Raw genomic sequence first — 22,166 nt, 5'->3', positions numbered from 1 at the left:
GGAGCTTAATTAGAAGCGTCTTAGAAATTAATATTGCTCTAAAAATGAATAATTCCCAAAAAGATTAATATGGAAAGGCAATATATTAAACAAGATTATCTCAGTCAACTTTAATGATGAACATAGACGTGAATAACAGTAGTATATGAAAAAAGCTCACTATCTCAAACTCATCGCTGTTGATCGTGTTGAAAACCTTGATTAAATTCTGGATATTTTACATTCATCCGTATCTTGTGACAATGATTTAATTAGATAATGTTCAAGCTTTGATATGTACCTTGCATTATGTTACCTAGTTATTAACTATTTATTTTGATTTATATATTTTCTTGACCTTACATATATTGTTTTCTTCAAATACTTCATCAATTAATCTAACAATTATCATAAATTCAATGCACCTAATTGAGCTAAAAATTGATCAAGAAATTTTTTATAATTTAGTAATTATTAATATATAGTACTGTATATTGTATTTCATAATCGAATCAAAATTGTGTTCAGAACAAAATAATGTGAAAATATTCTGACGTATAGAATACTATATATATTTTTTTTTGTACAGGCTTCAGCAGATCCATCTCCCATGGAAGCATGTCAAGCACCTCGTCTCGCAGCATCAGTTGTACAGGTCAGTGGTTATGTATGGTGCCAAGGTGCACACTTTGTCATCACTGTGCCCTGATGCTCCTTTTGGTTGACGCACAATGTGCATAGCTACTTAGATTATTCACAATCCAAACTTTGGTTGATTCATTATATCTTTTTTATCTCTAGATTTGATTGCCATCTGTGTATTTGTTAATCCGTATGACGATGCTTGGGTTAACACACATTGAACATAGTTCGATTGTTGGGTGATTTTGTCAAGGGACAAAAATCACCCACCATGATGGATTTGTGATATAATTTTAATAGAGGTGTTGTAGTTTCTATTCTTGGTACAGGATTGTACTAGCGATCCAAGTGTCGTCTTATAATGGTATTAATTTCATGGTTACCATACTCATTGTTCACCAGTACTTGTGTGATCCTTTCAAACACCGTACTTACGTTGCTTCATTCAGAGTAGTGAGTAAAACCTTGACGAATATAAACGTTAACAACACTGGCTTTATATCTTTGAGGGCATTCACTCCTATCATTCAGACATAATCCTATGTTTGTAGGCTTGGGTATATACACACTGATGCTTAGAGATGTTTCTCTTTTTGTTATTAACACATCCAAATGAATATGTCACAAATCTTCCCTACATTTCTTATGTTCTAATTAACTTAAGAAGGCAGTTGAAGAAATAAATCATCAAAGTTCCTTTCACAATTACATCGGTCTTGTATGTGTTATTGAAGTTCATGTTTCTTTAAAGTTTGCTTCAATATCTTTAAAAGGCCGAGGAAAAATGAATACAAATTATGAACCTCCATTATTGCATGGTAAGAACTTGCTTCTTCGTGGGAGAACCTCATTTCTTGATTTTAGAATAAGGTAATTATACTTGTCACTTGTGAAATTTAGTTTGAAAAATAAAGAAAAAAGTGTGAAAAATTTCAAAGAAAACTTGGAACAAAGTTTCAAACATTTTTCATTTAAATTTTCAAATAACAAATTAGTGATCATGTGTTCAAAGATTTCAGTGTGGGTTATGTTTTGAAAATAATTACATATCATTTGTTGAACAAAAATATGGATCATGCGTTCGAGAATATGTGTGAATAATGTACTCGCAAGTTCATTAATATCCTTTTTGTAAATATGTGAGCTTCTGTGGATTCAGAAACTGTATTTTATGAAAATACATCAAAACTGATATTTCAAAAATCTGATTTATTTTCTCGTTAAAACACGTCTTTCTTCTTTACCCCATTGATTAAAAGCCGGTGATTAATGTTGCCTTGTTCTTTTAGGTTCAAGTAGATCCTGTTATAGCATCTCAAGCTCAAGTACTTTAAGTTCGAGCATTTCAAGTTCAAGATGTTCCTATTCAAGTTGTTCAAGCTCAAGAAGCTTTAGTTCAGGTACTTCAGGCTCAAGTAGTAAACGTTCAAGCAGCTCAAGTTCAAGCATTTCAAGCTCAGGCACTTCAGGCCCTTGTAGCTTTAGTTTAATTAGACAAAGTTCCACCTCAGCAAGTTCAAGTAGTTCAAGTTGTAAATATTGTTCAATAAGCTCGGGCACATTTAGTTCAAGATCTACAAGTTCGCGATTCAGTAGTTCAACCTTCAGAACAACAACTTTAAGTAGTTTAAGTCAGGAACTCGTCACCTCAAGTTCAAGCAGATTAAGCTCATATGCATCAACTTCAAGTCATTATTGCTCTATCAAAAAAGCTACAAGCATTGGCAGTTCAACATCGTGCAGTACAACCTTAATCACCTATAGCGTGAGTATCTCCAGATCAAGTTCAAGCAATTCAAGAATCTACACATCAAGTTTAAGAAGTCAAAGCTTAATCAGCTCCAGTAAGAGTAGCTTAAATACAAGCATCTCAAGCTCAAACAATTCAAGTAGACCAAGTTTTGCCAGATCAGGCACAATTTGTTATATTACAAGTTCATTTATTTCAATAAGATCCAGTACAACTGTCTTCATTACTAGTAGCCTAACAAGCAGCTCAGTGTCGGGTAGATCTACGACTTTTTCGAGTAAATATCTTTCAGGAGAAGCTAACACAACTAGCTCAATTTCATCTTGTTCCATTTCCAGCAGCTTATGTTCACGATGCTCAGTGTCGAGTTGTTCTGCTATAGTTTCCTCTAGTTTTGCCGTACCTACTTCAGTCAGTTCCATCATAAGCAGTTCAAGTTCTTGCAGCACACTATCAAGTAGATCTATCACAAGCAGATCCAGTTCTACCTGCTCAGTATCAAGTAGATACAGCACAATTATTTCTATTTCTAGTATATCTTCTTCATTCAGTTGTAGTATATCTAGATTAATTTCAAGTTATTCTATGACAAGTATCTCGATTTCTGGCAGCCTCGTTTCTAGCAGCTCGGCAACAATGAGTTCGACATTAGGCACATCAGTTTCAAGTAGATCTAGTATAACGAGCTCAATTTCAAGTTGTTTAATCACAAGTATCACTGGTTCTAGCAGCTCAATATCGAGACCTTTAAGCACAAGTTTATTAAGTTCTCCTATCTCAGGCACAATTCCCTCTCTATCGAGTTCGTTTACTTCAATCAGCTCCAGCATGAGTAGCTTAATTTCTAGTAGTTGTCTAACAAGCAGCTCAATGTGGAGTATATACACAACAATAACATCTTTCTCGAGTACATCTCTTTATGAAAGTTCAAGCAAAACTAGCACAATTTCAGGTTGTTCTGTCATAAGCAGCTTATGTTCCCGTTGCTCACTATCGAGCTGGCCAACAATGAGTAGTAGTCATGCAATACAAACTTCCTCGATTTCCATCATAAGCAACTCAAGTTCATTATATTCAATCACAAGTAGTTTAATTTCAAGCAGCATGGTATCAAGTAGAGCAGAAACAAGCATGTTCAGTTCAACCAGCTCAGTATCGAGTGGATACAGCATTTTTAATTCTATTTCAAGCATTTCTTCTTCAGTAAGTTTCAGTACATGCAGCATAATTTCAAGTTGTTCCCTATCTAGTATCTCTAGTTCTAGAAGTTTAGCTTCCACCATCCCTGCAACAACTATCTCTTCATTTGGCACATCTAGTTCAGGCAGTTCCAACTTAAAAAGCTCAATTTCAAGTAGTTTAATGTCAAGTATTACTCGTTCTAGCAGCTCTGTTTTGAGTACATTAAGCGCAAGTCGATCAAGTTCTAACAGCTCATCTTCAATTAGTTTTATTTCAAGTTCATTTACTTCAGTACTTTCCAGTTCGACCAGCATCCTTTGTAGTAGTTCCCTTACAAGTATCCCAATTTCTAGCAGCTCATTGTCGAGTAGCTCCACGACAGTTTCCTCTTGTTCGAGTAGGTCGGTTTCAGGAAGAGCTAGCACAACTAGCTTAACTTCAGCTTGTTCCATTTCCCGCAGCTTATGTTCACGCTTCTCTGTGTCGAGTTGTTCTGCTATAGTTTCCTCTTGTTTTGCTGTATCTACTACAGTCAGATCCATCATAAGCAGTTCAAGTTCTTGCAGCACACTATCAAGTAGATCTATCACAAGCAGATCCAGTTTTACCAGCTCAGTATTAAGTAGATACAACACAATTATTTCTATTTCAAGTACATCTTCTTCATTCAGTTGTAGTATATCTAGATTAATTTCAAGTTGTTCCTTGACAAGTATCTCGAGTTCTGGCAGCCTCGTTTCTAGCAGCTCGGCAACAACGAGTTCGACATTAGGCACATCTGTTTCAAGTAGATCTAGCATAACGAGCTCAATTTCAAGTTGTTTAATCACAAGTATCACTGGTTCTAGCAGCTCAATATCGAGAACTTTAAGCAAAAGTTTATTAAGTTCTCCTATCTCAGGCACAATTCCCTCTCTATCGAGTTCGTTTACTTCAATCAGTTCTAGCATGACTAGCTTAATTTCTAGTAGTTGCCTAACAAGCAGCTCATTTTCAAGCAGCTCAATGTGGAGTATATACACAACAATAACATCTTTCTCGAGTACATCTCTTTATGAAAGTTCAAGCAAAACTAGCACAATTTCAGGTTGTTCTGTCATAAGCAGCTTATGTTCCCGTTGCTCACTATCGAGCTGGCCTACAACAATGAGTAGTAGTCATGCAATACAAACTTCCTCGATTTCCATCATAAGCAACTCAAGTTCATTATATTCAATCACAAGTAGTTTAATTTCAAGCAGCATGGTATCAAGTAGAGCAAAAACAAGCATGTTCAGTTCAACCAGCTCAGTATCGAGTGGATACAGCATTTTTAATTCTATTTCAAGCATTTCTTCTTCAGTAAGTTTCAGTACATGCTGCATAATTTCAAGTTGTTCCCAATCTAGTATCTATAGTTCTAGAAGTTTAGCTTCCAGCATCCCTGCAACAACTATCTCTTCATTTGGCACATCTAGTTCAGGTAGTTCCAGCTTAAAAAGCTCCATTTCAAGTAGTTCAATATCAAGTATTACTCGTTCTAGCAGCTCTGTTTTGAGTACATTAAGCGCAAGTAGATCAAGTTCTAACAGCTCATCTTCAATTAGTTTTATTTCAAGTTCATTTACTTCAGTACTTTCCAGTTCGACCAGCATCCTTTGTAGTAGTTCCCTTACAAGTATCCCAATTTCTAGCAGCTCATTGCCGAGTAGCTCCACGACAGTTTCCTCTTGTTCGAGTAGGTCGGTTTCAGGAAGAGCTAGCACAACTAGCTTAACTTCAGCTTGTTCCATTTCCAGCAGCTTATGTTCACGCTTCTCTGTGTCGAGTTGTTCTGCTATAGTTTCCTCTAGTTTTGCTGTATCTACTACAGTCAGATCCATCATAAGCAGTTCAAGTTCTTGCAGCACACTATCAAGTAGATCTATCACAAGCAGATCCAGTTTTACCAGCTCAGTATTAAGTAGATACAGCACAATTATTTCTATTTCAAGTACATCTTCTTCATTCAGTTGTAGTATATCTAGATTAATTTCAAGTTGTTCCTTGACAAGTATCTCGAGTTCTGGCAGCCTCGTTTCTAGCAGCTCGGCAACAACGAGTTCGACATTGCGCACATCTGTTTCAAGTAGATCTAGTATAACGAGCTCAATTTCAAGTTGTTTAATCACAAGTATAACTGGTTCTAGCAGCTCAATATTGAGAACTTTAAGCACAAGTTTATTAAGTTCTCCTATCTCAGGCACAATTCCCTCTTTATCGAGTTCGTTTACTTCAATCAGTTCCAGCATGACTAGCTTAATTTCTAGTAGTTGCCTAACAAGCAGCTCATTTTCAAGCAGCTCAATGTGGAGTATATACACAACAATAACATCTTTCTCGAGTACATCTCTTTATGAAAGTTCAAGCAAAACTAGCACAATTTCAGGTTGTTCTGTCATAAGCAGCTTTTGGTCACTATGGAGCTGGCCTACAACAATGAGTAGTAGTCATGCAATACAAACTTTCTCGATTCCCATCATAAGCAACTCAAGTTCATTATATTCAATCACAAGTAGTTTAATTTCAAGCAGCATGGTATCAAGTAGAGCAAAAACAAGCATGTTCAGTTCAACCAGCTCAGTATCGAATGGATACAGCATTTTTAATTCTATTTCAAGCATTTCTTCTTCAGTAAGTTTCAGTACATGCAGCATAATTTCAAGTTGTGCCCTATCTAGTATCTCTAGTTCTAGAAGTTTAGCTTCCACCATCCCTGCAACAACTATCTCTTCATTTGGCACATCTAGTTCAGGCAGTTCCAACTTAAAAAGCTCAATTTCAAGTAGTTTAATGTCAAGTATTACTCGTTCTAGCAGCTCTGTTTTGAGTACATTAAGCGCAAGTCGATCAAGTTCTAACAGCTCATCTTCAATTAGTTTTATTTCAAGTTCATTTACTTCAGTACTTTCCAGTTCGACCAGCATCCTTTGTAGTAGTTCCCTTACAAGTATCCCAATTTCTAGCAGCTCATTGTCGAGTAGCTCCACGACAGTTTCCTCTTGTTCGAGTAGGTCGGTTTCAGGAAGAGCTAGCACAACTAGCTTAACTTCAGCTTGTTCCATTTCCCGCAGCTTATGTTCACGCTTCTCTGTGTCGAGTTGTTCTGCTATAGTTTCCTCTTGTTTTGCTGTATCTACTACAGTCAGATCCATCATAAGCAGTTCAAGTTCTTGCAGCACACTATCAAGTAGATCTATCACAAGCAGATCCAGTTTTACCAGCTCAGTATTAAGTAGATACAACACAATTATTTCTATTTCAAGTACATCTTCTTCATTCAGTTGTAGTATATCTAGATTAATTTCAAGTTGTTCCTTGACAAGTATCTCGAGTTCTGGCAGCCTCGTTTCTAGCAGCTCGGCAACAACGAGTTCGACATTAGGCACATCTGTTTCAAGTAGATCTAGCATAACGAGCTCAATTTCAAGTTGTTTAATCACAAGTATCACTGGTTCTAGCAGCTCAATATCGAGAACTTTAAGCAAAAGTTTATTAAGTTCTAATATCTCAGGCACAATTCCCTCTCTATCGAGTTCGTTTACTTCAATCAGTTCTAGCATGACTAGCTTAATTTCTAGTAGTTGCCTAACAAGCAGCTCATTTTCAAGCAGCTCAATGTGGAGTATATACACAACAATAACATCTTTCTCGAGTACATCTCTTTATGAAAGTTCAAGCAAAACTAGCACAATTTCAGGTTGTTCTGTCATAAGCAGCTTATGTTCCCGTTGCTCACTATCGAGCTGGCCTACAACAATGAGTAGTAGTCATGCAATACAAACTTCCTCGATTTCCATCATAAGCAACTCAAGTTCATTATATTCAATCACAAGTAGTTTAATTTCAAGCAGCATGGTATCAAGTAGAGCAAAAACAAGCATGTTCAGTTCAACCAGCTCAGTATCGAGTGGATACAGCATTTTTAATTCTATTTCAAGCATTTCTTCTTCAGTAAGTTTCAGTACATGCTGCATAATTTCAAGTTGTTCCCAATCTAGTATCTATAGTTCTAGAAGTTTAGCTTCCAGCATCCCTGCAACAACTATCTCTTCATTTGGCACATCTAGTTCAGGTAGTTCCAGCTTAAAAAGCTCCATTTCAAGTAGTTCAATATCAAGTATTACTCGTTCTAGCAGCTCTGTTTTGAGTACATTAAGCGCAAGTAGATCAAGTTCTAACAGCTCATCTTCAATTAGTTTTATTTCAAGTTCATTTACTTCAGTACTTTCCAGTTCGACCAGCATCCTTTGTAGTAGTTCCCTTACAAGTATCCCAATTTCTAGCAGCTCATTGTCGAGTAGCTCCACGACAGTTTCCTCTTGTTCGAGTAGGTCGGTTTCAGGAAGAGCTAGCACAACTAGCTTAACTTCAGCTTGTTCCATTTCCAGCAGCTTATGTTCACGCTTCTCTGTGTCGAGTTGTTCTGCTATAGTTTCCTCTAGTTTTGCTGTATTTACTACAGTCAGATCCATCATAAGCAGTTCAAGTTCTTGCAGCACACTATCAAGTAGATCTATCACAAGCAGATCCAGTTTTACCAGCTCAGTATTAAGTAGATACAGCACAATTATTTCTATTTCAAGTACATCTTCTTCATTCAGTTGTAGTATATCTAGATTAATTTCAAGTTGTTCCTTGACAAGTATCTCGAGTTCTGGCAGCCTCGTTTCTAGCAGCTCGGCAACAACGAGTTCGACATTGCGCACATCTGTTTCAAGTAGATCTAGTATAACGAGCTCAATTTCAAGTTGTTTAATCACAAGTATAACTGGTTCTAGCAGCTCAATATCGAGAACTTTAAGCACAAGTTTATTAAGTTCTCCTATCTCAGGCACAATTCCCTCTTTATCGAGTTCGTTTACTTCAATCAGTTCCAGCATGAATAGCTTAATTTCTAGTAGTTGCCTAACAAGCAGCTCATTTTCAAGCAGCTCAATGTGGAGTATATACACAACAATAACATCTTTCTCGAGTACATCTCTTTATGAAAGTTCAAGCAAAACTAGCCCAATTTCAGGTTGTTCTGTCATAAGCAGCTTTTGGCCACTATGGAGCTGGCCTACAACAATGAGTAGTAGTCATGCAATACAAACTTCCTCGATTTCCATCATAAGCAACTCAAGTTCATTATATTCAATCACAAGTAGTTTAATTTCAAGCAGCATGGTATCAAGTAGAGCAAAAACAAGCATGTTCAGTTCAACCAGCTCAGTATCGAGTGGATACAGCATTTTTAATTCTATTTCAAGCATTTCTTCTTCAGTAAGTTTCAGTACATGCAGCATAATTTCAAGTTGTTCCCTATCTAGTATCTCTAGTTCTAGAAGTTTAGCTTCCACCATCCCTGCAACAACTATCTCTTCATTTGGCACATCTAGTTCAGGCAGTTCCAACTTAAAAAGCTCAATTTCAAGTAGTTTAATGTCAAGTATTACTCGGTCTAGCAGCTCTGTTTTGAGTACTTTTAGCGCAAGTCGATCAAGTTCTAACAGCTCATCTTCATTTAGTTTTATTTCAAGTTCATTTACTTCAGTACTTTCCAGTTCGACCAGCATCCTTTGTAGTAGTTCCCTTACAAGTATCCCAATTTCTAGCAGCTCATTGTCGAGTAGCTCCACGACAGTTTCCTCTTGTTCGAGTAGGTCGGTTTCAGGAAGAGCTAGCACAACTAGCTTAACTTCAGCTTGTTCCATTTCCAGCAGCTTATGTTCACGCTTCTCTGTGTCGAGTTGTTCTGCTATAGTTTCCTCAAGTTTTGCTGTATCTACTACAGTCAGATCCATCATAAGCAGTTCAAGTTCTTGCAGCACACTATCAAGTAGATCTATCACAAGCAGATCCAGTTCTTCCAGCTCAGTATTAAGTAGATACAACACAATTATTTCTATTTCAAGTACATCTTCTTCATTCAGTTGTAGTATATCTAGATTAATTTCAAGTTGTTCCTTGACAAGCATCTCGAGTTCTGGCAGCCTCGTTTCTAGCAGCTCGGCAACAACGAGTTCGACATTAGGCACATCTGTTTCAAGTAGATCTAGCATAACGAGCTCAATTTCAAGTTGTTTAATCACAAGTATCACTGGTTCTAGCAGCTCAATATCGAGAACTTTAAGCAAAAGTTTATTAAGTTCTCCTATCTCAGGCACAATTCCCTCTCTATCGAGTTCGTTTACTTCAATCAGTTCTAGCATGACTAGCTTAATTTCTAGTAGTTGCCTAACAAGCAGCTCAATGTGGAGTATATACACAACAATAACATCTTTCTCGAGTACATCTCTTTATGAAAGTTCAAGCAAAACTAGCACAATTTCAGGTTGTTCTGTCATAAGCAGCTTATGTTCCCGTTGCTCACTATCGAGCTGGCCTACAACAATGAGTAGTAGTCATGCAATACAAACTTCCTCGATTTCCATCATAAGCAACTCAAGTTCATTATATTCAATCACAAGTAGTTTAATTTCAAGCAGCATGGTATCAAGTAGAGCAAAAACAAGCATGTTCAGTTCAACCAGCTCAGTATCGAGTGGATACAGCATTTTTAATTCTATTTCAAGCATTTCTTCTTCAGTAAGTTTCAGTACATGCAGCATAATTTCAAGTTGTTCCCTATCTAGTATCTCTAGTTCTAGAAGTTTAGCTTCCACCATCCCTGCAACAACTATCTCTTCATTTGGCACATCTAGTTCAGGCAGTTCCAACTTAAAAAGCTCAATTTCAAGTTGTTTAATGTCAAGTATTACTCGTTCTAGCAGCTCTGTTTTGAGTACATTAAGCGCAAGTCGATCAAGTTCTAACAGCTCATCTTCATTTAGTTTTATTTCAAGTTCATTTACTTCAGTACTTTCCAGTTCGACCAGCATCCTTTGTAGTAGTTCCCTTACAAGTATCCCAATTTCTAGCAGCTCATTGTCGAGTAGCTCCACGACAGTTTCCTCTTGTTCGAGTAGGTCGGTTTCAGGAAGAGCTAGCACAACTAGCTTAACTTCAGCTTGTTCCATTTCCAGCAGCTTATGTTCACGCTTCTCTGTGTCGAGTTGTTCTGCTATAGTTTCCTCTAGTTTTGCTGTATCTACTACAGTCAGATCCATCATAAGCAGTTCAAGTTCTTGCAGCACACTATCAAGTAGATCTATCACAAGCAGATCCAGTTTTACCAGCTCAGTATTAAGTAGATACAGCACAATTATTTCTATTTCAAGTACATCTTCTTCATTCAGTTGTAGTATATCTAGATTAATTTCAAGTTGTTCCTTGACAAGTATCTCGAGTTCTGGCAGCCTCGTTTCTAGCAGCTCGGCAACAACGAGTTCGACATTAGGCACATCTGTTTCAAGTAGATCTTGCATAACGAGCTCAATTTCAAGTTGTTTAATCACAAGTATCACTGGTTCTAGCAGCTCAATATCGAGAACTTTAAGCAAAAGTTTATTAAGTTCTCCTATCTCAGGCACAATTCCCTCTCTATCGAGTTCGTTTACTTCAATCAGTTCTAGCATGACTAGCTTAATTTCTAGTAGTTGCCTAACAAGCAGCTCATTTTCAAGCAGCTCAATGTGGAGTATATACACAACAATAACATCTCTCTCGAGTACATCTCTTTATGAAAGTTCAAGCAAAACTAGCACAATTTCAGGTTGTTCTGTCATAAGCAGCTTATGTTCCCGTTGCTCACTATCGAGCTGGCCTACAACAATGAGTAGTAGTCATGCAATACAAACTTCCTCGATTTCCATCATAAGCAACTCAAGTTCATTATATTCAATCACAAGTAGTTTAATTTCAAGCAGCATGGTATCAAGTAGAGCAAAAACAAGCATGTTCAGTTCAACCAGCTCAGTATCGAGTGGATACAGCATTTTTAATTCTATTTCAAGTATTTCTTCTTCAGTAAGTTTCAGTACATGCTGCATAATTTCAAGTTGTTCCCAATCTAGTATCTATAGTTCTAGAAGTTTAGCTTCCAGCATACCTGCAACAACTATCTCTTCATTTGGCACATCTTGTTCAGGTAGTTCCAGCTTAAAAAGCTCAATTTCAAGTAGTTCAATATCAAGTATTACTCGTTCTAGCAGCTCTGTTTTGAGTACATTAAGCGCAAGTAGATCAAGTTCTAACAGCTCATCTTCAATTAGTTTTATTTCAAGTTCATTTACTTCAGTACTTTCCAGTTCGACCAGCATCCTTTGTAGTAGTTCCCTTACAAGTATCCCAATTTCTAGCAGCTCATTGTCGAGTAGCTCCACGACAGTTTCCTCTTGTTCGAGTAGGTCGGTTTCAGGAAGAGCTAGCACAACTAGCTTAACTTCAGCTTGTTCCATTTCCAGCAGCTTATGTTCACGCTTCTCTGTGTCGAGTTGTTCTGCTATAGTTTCCTCTAGTTTTGCTGTATCTACTACAGTCAGATCCATCATAAGCAGTTCAAGTTCTTGCAGCACACTATCAAGTAGATCTATCACAAGCAGATCCAGTTTTACCAGCTCAGTATTAAGTAGATACAGCACAATTATTTCTATTTCAAGTACATCTTCTTCATTCAGTTGTAGTATATCTAGATTAATTTCAAGTTGTTCCTTGACAAGTATCTCGAGTTCTGGCAGCCTCGTTTCTAGCAGCTCGGCAACAACGAGTTCGACATTGCGCACATCTGTTTCAAGTAGATCTAGTATAACGAGCTCAATTTCAAGTTGTTTAATCACAAGTATAACTGGTTCTAGCAGCTCAATATCGAGAACTTTAAGCACAAGTTTATTAAGTTCTCCTATCTCAGGCACAATTCCCTCTTTATCGAGTTCGTTTACTTCAATCAGTTCCAGCATGACTAGCTTAATTTCTAGTAGTTGCCTAACAAGCAGCTCATTTTCAAGCAGCTCAATGTGGAGTATATACACAACAATAACATCTTTCTCGAGTACATCTCTTTATGAAAGTTCAAGCAAAACTAGCACAATTTCAGGTTGTTCTGTCATAAGCAGCTTTTGGTCACTATGGAGCTGGCCTACAACAATGAGTAGTAGTCATGCAATACAAACTTCCTCGATTTCCATCATAAGCAACTCAAGTTCATTATATTCAATCACAAGTAGTTTAATTTCAAGCAGCATGGTATCAAGTAGAGCAAAAACAAGCATGTTCAGTTCAACCAGCTCAGTATCGAGTGGATACAGCATTTTTAATTCTATTTCAAGCATTTCTTCTTCAGTAAGTTTCAGTACATGCAGCATAATTTCAAGTTGTTCCCTATCTAGTATCTCTAGTTCTAGAAGTTTAGCTTCCACCATCCCTGCAACAACTATCTCTTCATTTGGCACATCTAGTTCAGGCAGTTCCAACTTAAAAAGCTCAATTTCAAGTAGTTTAATGTCAAGTATTACTCGTTCTAGCAGCTCTGTTTTCAGTACATTAAGCGCAAGTCGATCAAGTTCTAACAGCTCATCTTCATTTAGTTTTATTTCAAGTTCATTTACTTCAGTACTTTCCAGTTCGACCAGCATCCTTTGTAGTAGTTCCCTTACAAGTATCCCAATTTCTAGCAGCTCTTTGTCGAGTAGCTCCACGACAGTTTCCTCTTGTTCGAGTAGGTCGGTTTCAGGAAGAGCTAGCACAACTAGCTTAACTTCAGTTTGTTCCATTTCCAGCAGCTTATGTTCACGCTTCTCTGTGTCGAGTTGTTCTGCTATAGTTTCCTCTAGTTTTGCTGTATCTACTACAGTCAGATCCATCATAAGCAGTTCAAGTTCTTGCAGCACACTATCAAGTAGATCTATCACAAGCAGATCCAGTTCTACCAGCTCAGTATTAAGTAGATACAACACAATTATTTCTATTTCAAGTACATCTTCTTCATTCAGTTGTAGTATATCTAGATTAATTTCAAGTTGTTCCTTGACAAGTATCTCGAGTTCTGGCAGCCTCGTTTCTAGCAGCTCGGCAACAACGAGTTCGACATTAGGCACATCTGTTTCAAGTAGATCTAGCATAACGAGCTCAATTTCAAGTTGTTTAATCACAAGTATCACTGGTTCTAGCAGCTCAATATCGAGAACTTTAAGCAAAAGTTTATTAAGTTCTCCTATCTCAGGCACAATTCCCTCTCTATCGAGTTCGTTTACTTCAATCAGTTCTAGCATGACTAGCTTAATTTCTAGTAGTTGCCTAACAAGCAGCTCATTTTCAAGCAGCTCAATGTGGAGTATATACACAACAATAACATCTTTCTCGAGTACATCTCTTTATGAAAGTTCAAGCAAAACTAGCACAATTTCAGGTTGTTCTGTCATAAGCAGCTTATGTTCCCGTTGCTCACTATCGAGCTGGCCTATAACAATGAGTAGTAGTCATGCAATACAAACTTCCTCGATTTCCATCATAAGCAACTCAAGTTCATTATATTCAATCACAAGTAGTTTAATTTCAAGCAGCATGGTATCAAGTAGAGCAAAAACAAGCATGTTCAGTTCAACCAGCTCAGTATCGAGTGGATACAGCATTTTTAATTCTATTTCAAGCATTTCTTCTTCAGTAAGTTTCAGTACATGCTGCATAATTTCAAGTTGTTCCCAATCTAGTATCTATAGTTCTAGAAGTTTAGCTTCCAGCATCCCTGCAACAACTATCTCTTCATTTGGCACATCTAGTTCAGGTAGTTCCAGCTTAAAAAGCTCCATTTCAAGTAGTTCAATATCAAGTATTACTCGTTCTAGCAGCTCTGTTTTGAGTACATTAAGCGCAAGTAGATCAAGTTCTAACAGCTCATCTTCAATTAGTTTTATTTCAAGTTCATTTACTTCAGTACTTTCCAGTTCGACCAGCATCCTTTGTAGTAGTTCCCTTACAAGTATCCCAATTTCTAGCAGCTCATTGTCGAGTAGCTCCACGACAGTTTCCTCTTGTTCGAGTAGGTCGGTTTCAGGAAGAGCTAGCACAACTAGCTTAACTTCAGCTTGTTCCATTTCCAGCAGCTTATGTTCACGCTTCTCTGTGTCGAGTTGTTCTGCTATAGTTTCCTCTAGTTTTGCTGTATCTACTACAGTCAGATCCATCATAGGCAGTTCAAGTTCTTGCAGCACACTATCAAGTAGATCTATCACAAGCAGATCCAGTTTTACCAGCTCAGTATTAAGTAGATACAGCACAATTATTTCTATTTCAAGTACATCTTCTTCATTCAGTTGTAGTATATCTAGATTAATTTCAAGTTGTTCCTTGACAAGTATCTCGAGTTCTGGCAGCCTCGTTTCTAGCAGCTCGGCAACAACGAGTTCGACATTGCGCACATCTGTTTCAAGTAGATCTAGTATAACGAGCTCAATTTCAAGTTGTTTAATCACAAGTATAACTGGTTCTAGCAGCTCAATATCGAGAACTTTAAGCACAAGTTTATTAAGTTCTCCTATCTCAGGCACAATTCCCTCTTTATCGAGTTCGTTTACTTTAATCAGTTCCAGCATGACTAGCTTAATTTCTAGTAGTTGCCTAACAAGCAGCTCAATTTCAAGCAGCTCAATGTGGAGTATATACACAACAATAACATCTTTCTCGAGTACATCTCTTTATGAAAGTTCAAGCAAAACTAGCACAATTTCAGGTTGTTCTGTCATAAGCAGCTTTTGGCCACTATGGAGCTGGCCCACAACAATGAGTAGTAGTCATGCAATACAAACTTCCTCGATTTCCATCATAAGCAACTCAAGTTCATTATATTCAATCACAAGTAGTTTAATTTCAAGCAGCATGGTATCAAGTAGAGCAAAAACAAGCATGTTCAGTTCAACCAGCTCAGTATCGAGTGGATACAGCATTTTTAATTCTATTTCAAGCATTTCTTCTTCAGTAAGTTTCAGTACATGCAGCATAATTTCAAGTTGTTCCCTATCTAGTATCTCTAGTTCTAGAAGTTTAGCTTCCACCATCCCTGCAACAACTATCTCTTCATTTGGCACATCTAGTTCAGGCAGTTCTAACTTAAAAAGCTCAATTTCAAGTAGTTTAATGTCAAGTATTACTCGTTCTAGCAGCTCTGTTTTGAGTACATTAAGCGCAAGTCAATCAAGTTCTAACAGCTCATCTTCATTTAGTTTTATTTCAAGTTCATTTACTTCAGTACTTTCCAGTTCGACCAGCATCCTTTGTAGTAGTTCCCTTACAAGTATCCCAATTTCTAGTAGCTCTTTGTCGAGTAGCTCCACGACAGTTTCCTCTTGTTCGAGTAGGTCGGTTTCAGGAAGAGCTAGCACAACTAGCTTAACTTCAGCTTGTTCCATTTCCAGCAGCTTATGTTCACGCTTCTCTGTGTCGAGTTTTTCTGCTATAGTTTCCTCTAGTTTTGCTGTATCTTCTACAGTCAGATCCATCATAAGCAGTTCAAGTTCTTGCAGCACACTATCAAGTAGATCTATCACAAGCAGATCCAGTTCTACCAGCTCAGTATTAAGTAGATACAACACAATTATTTCTATTTCAAGTACATCTTCTTCATTCAGTTGTAGTATATCTAGATTAATTTCAAGTTGTTCCTTGACAAGTATCTCGAGTTCTGGCAGCCTCGTTTCTAGCAGCTCGGCAACAACGAGTTCGACATTAGGCACATCTGTTTCAAGTAGATCTAGCATAACGAGCTCAATTTCAAGTTGTTTAATCACAAGTATCACTGGTTCTAGCAGCTCAATATCGAGAACTTTAAGCAAAAGTTTATTAAGTTCTCCTATCTCAGGCACAATTCCCTCTCTATCGAGTTCGTTTACTTCAATCAGTTCTAGCATGACTAGCTTAATTTCTAGTAGTTGCCTAACAAGCAGCTCATTTTCAAGCAGCTCAATGTGGAGTATATACACAACAATAACATCTTTCTCGAGTACATCTCTTTATGAAAGTTCAAGCAAAACTAGCACAATTTCAGGTTGTTCTGTCATAAGCAGCTTATGTTCCCGTTGCTCACTATCGAGCTGGCCTACAACAATGAGTAGTAGTCATGCAATACAAACTTCCTCGATTTCCATCATAAGCAACTCAAGTTCATTATATTCAATCACAAGTAGTTTAATTTCAAGCAGCATGGTATCAAGTAGAGCAAAAACAAGCATGTTCAGTTCAACCAGCTCAGTATCGAGTGGATACAGCATTTTTAATTCTATTTCAAGCATTTCTTCTTCAGTAAGTTTCAGTACATGCTGCATAATTTCAAGTTGTTCCCAATCTAGTATCTATAGTTCTAGAAGTTTAGCTTCCAGCATCCCTGCAACAACTATCTCTTCATTTGGCACATCTAGTTCAGGTAGTTCCAGCTTAAAAAGCTCCATTTCAAGTAGTTCAATATCAAGTATTACTCGTTCTAGCAGCTCTGTTTTGAGTACATTAAGCGCAAGTAGATCAAGTTCTAACAGCTCATCTTCAATTAGTTTTATTTCAAGTTCATTTACTTCAGTACTTTCCAGTTCGACCAGCATCCTTTGTAGTAGTTCCCTTACAAGTATCCCAATTTCTAGCAGCTCATTGTCGAGTAGCTCCACGACAGTTTCCTCTTGTTCGAGTAGGTCGGTTTCAGGAAGAGCTAGCACAACTAGCTTAACTTCAGCTTGTTCCATTTCCAGCAGCTTATGTTCACGCTTCTCTGTGTCGAGTTGTTCTGCTATAGTTTCCTCTAGTTTTGCTGTATCTACTACAGTCAGATCCATCATAAGCAGTTCAAGTTCTTGCAGCACACTATCAAGTAGATCTATCACAAGCAGATCCAGTTTTACCAGCTCAGTATTAAGTAGATACAGCACAATTATTTCTATTTCAAGTACATCTTCTTCATTCAGTTGTAGTATATCTAGATTAATTTCAAGTTGTTCCTTGACAAGTATCTCGAGTTCTGGCAGCCTCGTTTCTAGCAGCTCGGCAACAACGAGTTCGACATTGCGCACATCTGTTTCAAGTAGATCTAGTATAACAAGCTCAATTTCAAGTTGTTTAATCACAAGTATAACTGGTTCTAGCAGCTCAATATCGAGAACTTTAAGCACAAGTTTATTAAGTTCTCCTATCTCAGGCACAATTCCCTCTCTATCGAGTTCGTTTACTTCAATCAGTTCTAGCATGACTAGCTTAATTTCTAGTAGTTGCCTAACAAGCAGCTCATTTTCAAGCAGCTCAATGTGGAGTATATACACAACAATAACATCTTTCTCGAGTACATCTCTTTATGAAAGTTCAAGCAAAACTAGCACAATTTCAGGTTGTTCTGTCATAAGCAGCTTATGTTCCCGTTGCTCACTATCGAGCTGGCCTACAACAATGAGTAGTAGTCATGCAATACAAACTTCCTCGATTTCCATCATAAGCAACTCAAGTTCATTATATTCAATCACAAGTAGTTTAATTTCAAGCAGCATGGTATCAAGTAGAGCAAAAACAAGCATGTTCAGTTCAACCAGCTCAGTATCGAGTGGATACAGCATTTTTAATTCTATTTCAAGCATTTCTTCTTCAGTAAGTTTCAGTACATGCTGCATAATTTCAAGTTGTTCCCAATCTAGTATCTATAGTTTTAGAAGTTTAGCTTCCAGCATCCCTGCAACAACTATCTCTTCATTTGGCACATCTAGTTCAGGTAGTTCCAGCTTAAAAAGCTCCATTTCAAGTAGTTCAATATCAAGTATTACTCGTTCTAGCAGCTCTGTTTTGAGTACATTAAGTGCAAGTAGATCAAGTTCTAACAGCTCATCTTCAATTAGTTTTATTTCAAGTTCATTTACTTCAGTACTTTCCAGTTCGACCAGCATCCTTTGTAGTAGTTCCCTTACAAGTATCCCAATTTCTAGCAGCTCATTGTCGAGTAGCTCCACGACAGTTTCCTCTTGTTCGAGTAGGTCGGTTTCAGGAAGAGCTAGCACAACTAGCTTAACTTCAGCTTGTTCCATTTCCAGCAGCTTATGTTCACGCTTCTCTGTGTCGAGTTGTTCTGCTATAGTTTCCTCTAGTTTTGCTGTATCTACTACAGTCAGATCCATCATAAGCAGTTCAAGTTCTTGCAGCACACTATCAAGTAGATCTATCACAAGCAGATCCAGTTTTACCAGCTCAGTATTAAGTAGATACAGCACAATTATTTCTATTTCAAGTACATCTTCTTCATTCAGTTGTAGTATATCTAGATTAATTTCAAGTTGTTCCTTGACAAGTATCTCGAGTTCTGGCAGCCTCGTTTCTAGCAGCTCGGCAACAACGAGTTCGACATTAGCGCACATCTGTTTCAAGTAGATCTAGTATAACGAAGCTCAATTTCAAGTTGTTTAATCACAAGTATAACTGGTTCTAGCAGCTCAATATCGAGAACTTTAAGCACAAGTTTATTAAGTTCTCCTATCTCAGGCACAATTCCCTCTCTATCGAGTTCGTTTACTTCAATCAGTTCTAGCATGACTAGCTTAATTTCTAGTAGTTGCCTAACAAGCAGCTCATTTTCAAGCAGCTCAATGTGGAGTATATACACAACAATAACATCTTTCTCGAGTACATCTCTTTATGAAAGTTCAAGCAAAACTAGCACAATTTCAGGTTGTTCTGTCATAAGCAGCTTATGTTCCCGTTGCTCACTATCGAGCTGGCCTACAACAATGAGTAGTAGTCATGCAATACAAACTTCCTCGATTTCCATCATAAGCAACTCAAGTTCATTATATTCAATCACAAGTAGTTTAATTTCAAGCAGCATGGTATCAAGTAGAGCAAAAACAAGCATGTTCAGTTCAACCAGCTCAGTATCGAGTGGATACAGCATTTTTAATTCTATTTCAAGCATTTCTTCTTCAGTAAGTTTCAGTACATGCTGCATAATTTCAAGTTGTTCCCAATCTAGTATCTATAGTTTCTAGAAGTTTAGCTTCCAGCATCCCTGCAACAACTATCTCTTCATTTGGCACATCTAGTTCAGGTAGTTCCAGCTTAAAAAGCTCCATTTCAAGTAGTTCAATATCAAGTATTACTCGTTCTAGCAGCTCTGTTTTGAGTACATTAAGCGCAAGTAGATCAAGTTCTAACAGCTCATCTTCAATTAGTTTTATTTCAAGTTCATTTACTTCAGTACTTTCCAGTTCGACCAGCATCCTTTGTAGTAGTTCCCTTACAAGTATCCCAATTTCTAGCAGCTCATTGTCGAGTAGCTCCACGACAGTTTCCTCTTGTTCGAGTAGGTCGGTTTCAGGAAGAGCTAGCACAACTAGCTTAACTTCAGCTTGTTCCATTTCCAGCAGCTTATGTTCACGCTTCTCTGTGTCGAGTTGTTCTGCTATAGTTTCCTCTAGTTTTGCTGTATCTACTACAGTCAGATCCATCATAAGCAGTTCAAGTTCTTGCAGCACACTATCAAGTAGATCTATCACAAGCAGATCCAGTTTTACCAGCTCAGTATTAAGTAGATACAGCACAATTATTTCTATTTCAAGTACATCTTCTTCATTCAGTTGTAGTATATCTAGATTAATTTCAAGTTGTTCCTTGACAAGTATCTCGAGTTCTGGCAGCCTCGTTTCTAGCAGCTCGGCAACAACGAGTTCGACATTGCGCACATCTGTTTCAAGTAGATCTAGTATAACGAGCTCAATTTCAAGTTGTTTAATCACAAGTATAACTGGTTCTAGCAGCTCAATATCGAGAACTTTAAGCACAAGTTTATTAAGTTCTCCTATCTCAGGCACAATTCCCTCTTTATCGAGTTCGTTTACTTCAATCAGTTCCAGCATGACTAGCTTAATTTCTAGTAGTTGCCTAACAAGCAGCTCATTTTCAAGCAGCTCAATGTGGAGTATATACACAACAATAACATCTTTCTCGAGTACATCTCTTTATGAAAGTTCAAGCAAAACTAGCACAATTTCAGGTTGTTCTGTCATAAGCAGCTTTTGGCCACTATGGAGCTGGCCCACAACAATGAGTAGTAGTCATGCAATACAAACTTCCTCGATTTCCATCATAAGCAACTCAAGTTCATTATATTCAATCACAAGTAGTTTAATTTCAAGCAGCATGGTATCAAGTAGAGCAAAAACAAGCATGTTCAGTTCAACCAGCTCAGTATCGAGTGGATACAGCATTTTTAATTCTATTTCAAGCATTTCTTCTTCAGTAAGTTTCAGTACATGCAGCATAATTTCAAGTTGTTCCCTATCTAGTATCTCTAGTTCTAGAAGTTTAGCTTCCACCATCCCTGCAACAACTATCTCTTCATTTGGCACATCTAGTTCAGGCAGTTCCAACTTAAAAAGCTCAATTTCAAGTAGTTTAATGTCAAGTATTACTCGTTCTAGCAGCTCTGTTTTGAGTACATTAAGCGCAAGTCAATCAAGTTCTAACAGCTCATCTTCATTTAGTTTTATTTCAAGTTCATTTACTTCAGTACTTTCCAGTTCGACCAGCATCCTTTGTAGTAGTTCCCTTACAAGTATCCCAATTTCTAGCAGCTCTTTGTCGAGTAGCTCCACGACAGTTTCCTCTTGTTCGAGTAGGTCGGTTTCAGGAAGAGCTAGCACAACTAGCTTAACTTCAGCTTGTTCCATTTCCAGCAGCTTATGTTCACGCTTCTCTGTGTCGAGTTTTTCTGCTATAGTTTCCTCTAGTTTTGCTGTATCTACTACAGTCAGATCCATCATAAGCAGTTCAAGTTCTTGCAGCACACTATCAAGTAGATCAATCACAAGCAGATCCAGTTCTACCAGCTCAGTATTAAGTAGATACAACACAATTATTTCTATTTCAAGTACATCTTCTTCATTCAGTTGTAGTATATCTAGATTAATTTCAAGTTGTTCCTTGACAAGCATCTCGAGTTCTGGCAGCCTCGTTTCTAGCAGCTCGGCAACAACGAGTTCGACATTAGGCACATCTGTTTCAAGTAGATCTAGCATAACGAGCTCAATTTCAAGTTGTTTAATCACAAGTATCACTGGTTCTAGCAGCTCAATATCGAGAACTTTAAGCAAAAGTTTATTAAGTTCTCCTATCTCAGGCACAATTCCCTCTCTATCGAGTTCGTTTACTTCAATCAGTTCTAGCATGACTAGCTTAATTTCTAGTAGTTGCCTAACAAGCAGCTCATTTTCAAGCAGCTCAATGTGGAGTATATACACAACAATAACATCTTTCTCGAGTACATCTCTTTATGAAAGTTCAAGCAAAACTAGCACAATTTCAGGTTGTTCTGTCATAAGCAGCTTATGTTCCCGTTGCTCACTATCGAGCTGGCCTACAACAATGAGTAGTAGTCATGCAATACAAACTTCCTCGATTCCCATCATAAGCAACTCAAGTTCATTATATTCAATCACAAGTAGTTTAATTTCAAGCAGCATGGTATCAAGTAGAGCAAAAACAAGCATGTTCAGTTCAACCAGCTCAGTATCGAGTGGATACAGCATTTTTAATTCTATTTCAAGCATTTCTTCTTCAGTAAGTTTCAGTACATGCTGCATAATTTCAAGTTGTTCCCAATCTAGTATCTATAGTTCTAGAAGTTTAGCTTCCAGCATCCCTGCAACAACTATCTCTTCATTTGGCACATCTAGTTCAGGTAGTTCCAGCTTAAAAAGCTCCATTTCAAGTAGTTCAATATCAAGTA

At 37.6% G+C, this 22,166-nt stretch overlaps 1 protein-coding gene across 1 annotated transcript in view; it reads left to right on the top strand.

Annotated features, from left to right (window-relative positions):
- The window catches only part of LOC123768812 (pneumococcal serine-rich repeat protein-like), a 100,572-nt gene that overhangs the window by 29,047 nt on the left and 49,359 nt on the right, over positions 1-22,166 (top strand). The window contains exons 13-20 of the mRNA XM_069316205.1: positions 569-634; positions 781-827; positions 1,911-1,946; positions 2,401-2,465; positions 4,225-4,340; positions 4,792-4,894; positions 18,694-18,810; positions 20,059-20,267. Of these exons, the coding sequence (XP_069172306.1) occupies positions 569-634; positions 781-827; positions 1,911-1,946; positions 2,401-2,465; positions 4,225-4,340; positions 4,792-4,894; positions 18,694-18,810; positions 20,059-20,267 (759 nt within the window). The remainder of the gene's footprint in view (positions 1-568; positions 635-780; positions 828-1,910; positions 1,947-2,400; positions 2,466-4,224; positions 4,341-4,791; positions 4,895-18,693; positions 18,811-20,058; positions 20,268-22,166) is intronic.

Source organism: Procambarus clarkii, chromosome 83 (assembly GCF_040958095.1).
Source record: "Procambarus clarkii isolate CNS0578487 chromosome 83, FALCON_Pclarkii_2.0, whole genome shotgun sequence".
NCBI lineage: Eukaryota > Metazoa > Arthropoda > Malacostraca > Decapoda > Cambaridae > Procambarus > Procambarus clarkii.
The sequence above is the reverse complement of the archived record's forward strand: the minus strand, read 5'-3'. Positions and strand labels throughout refer to the sequence as shown.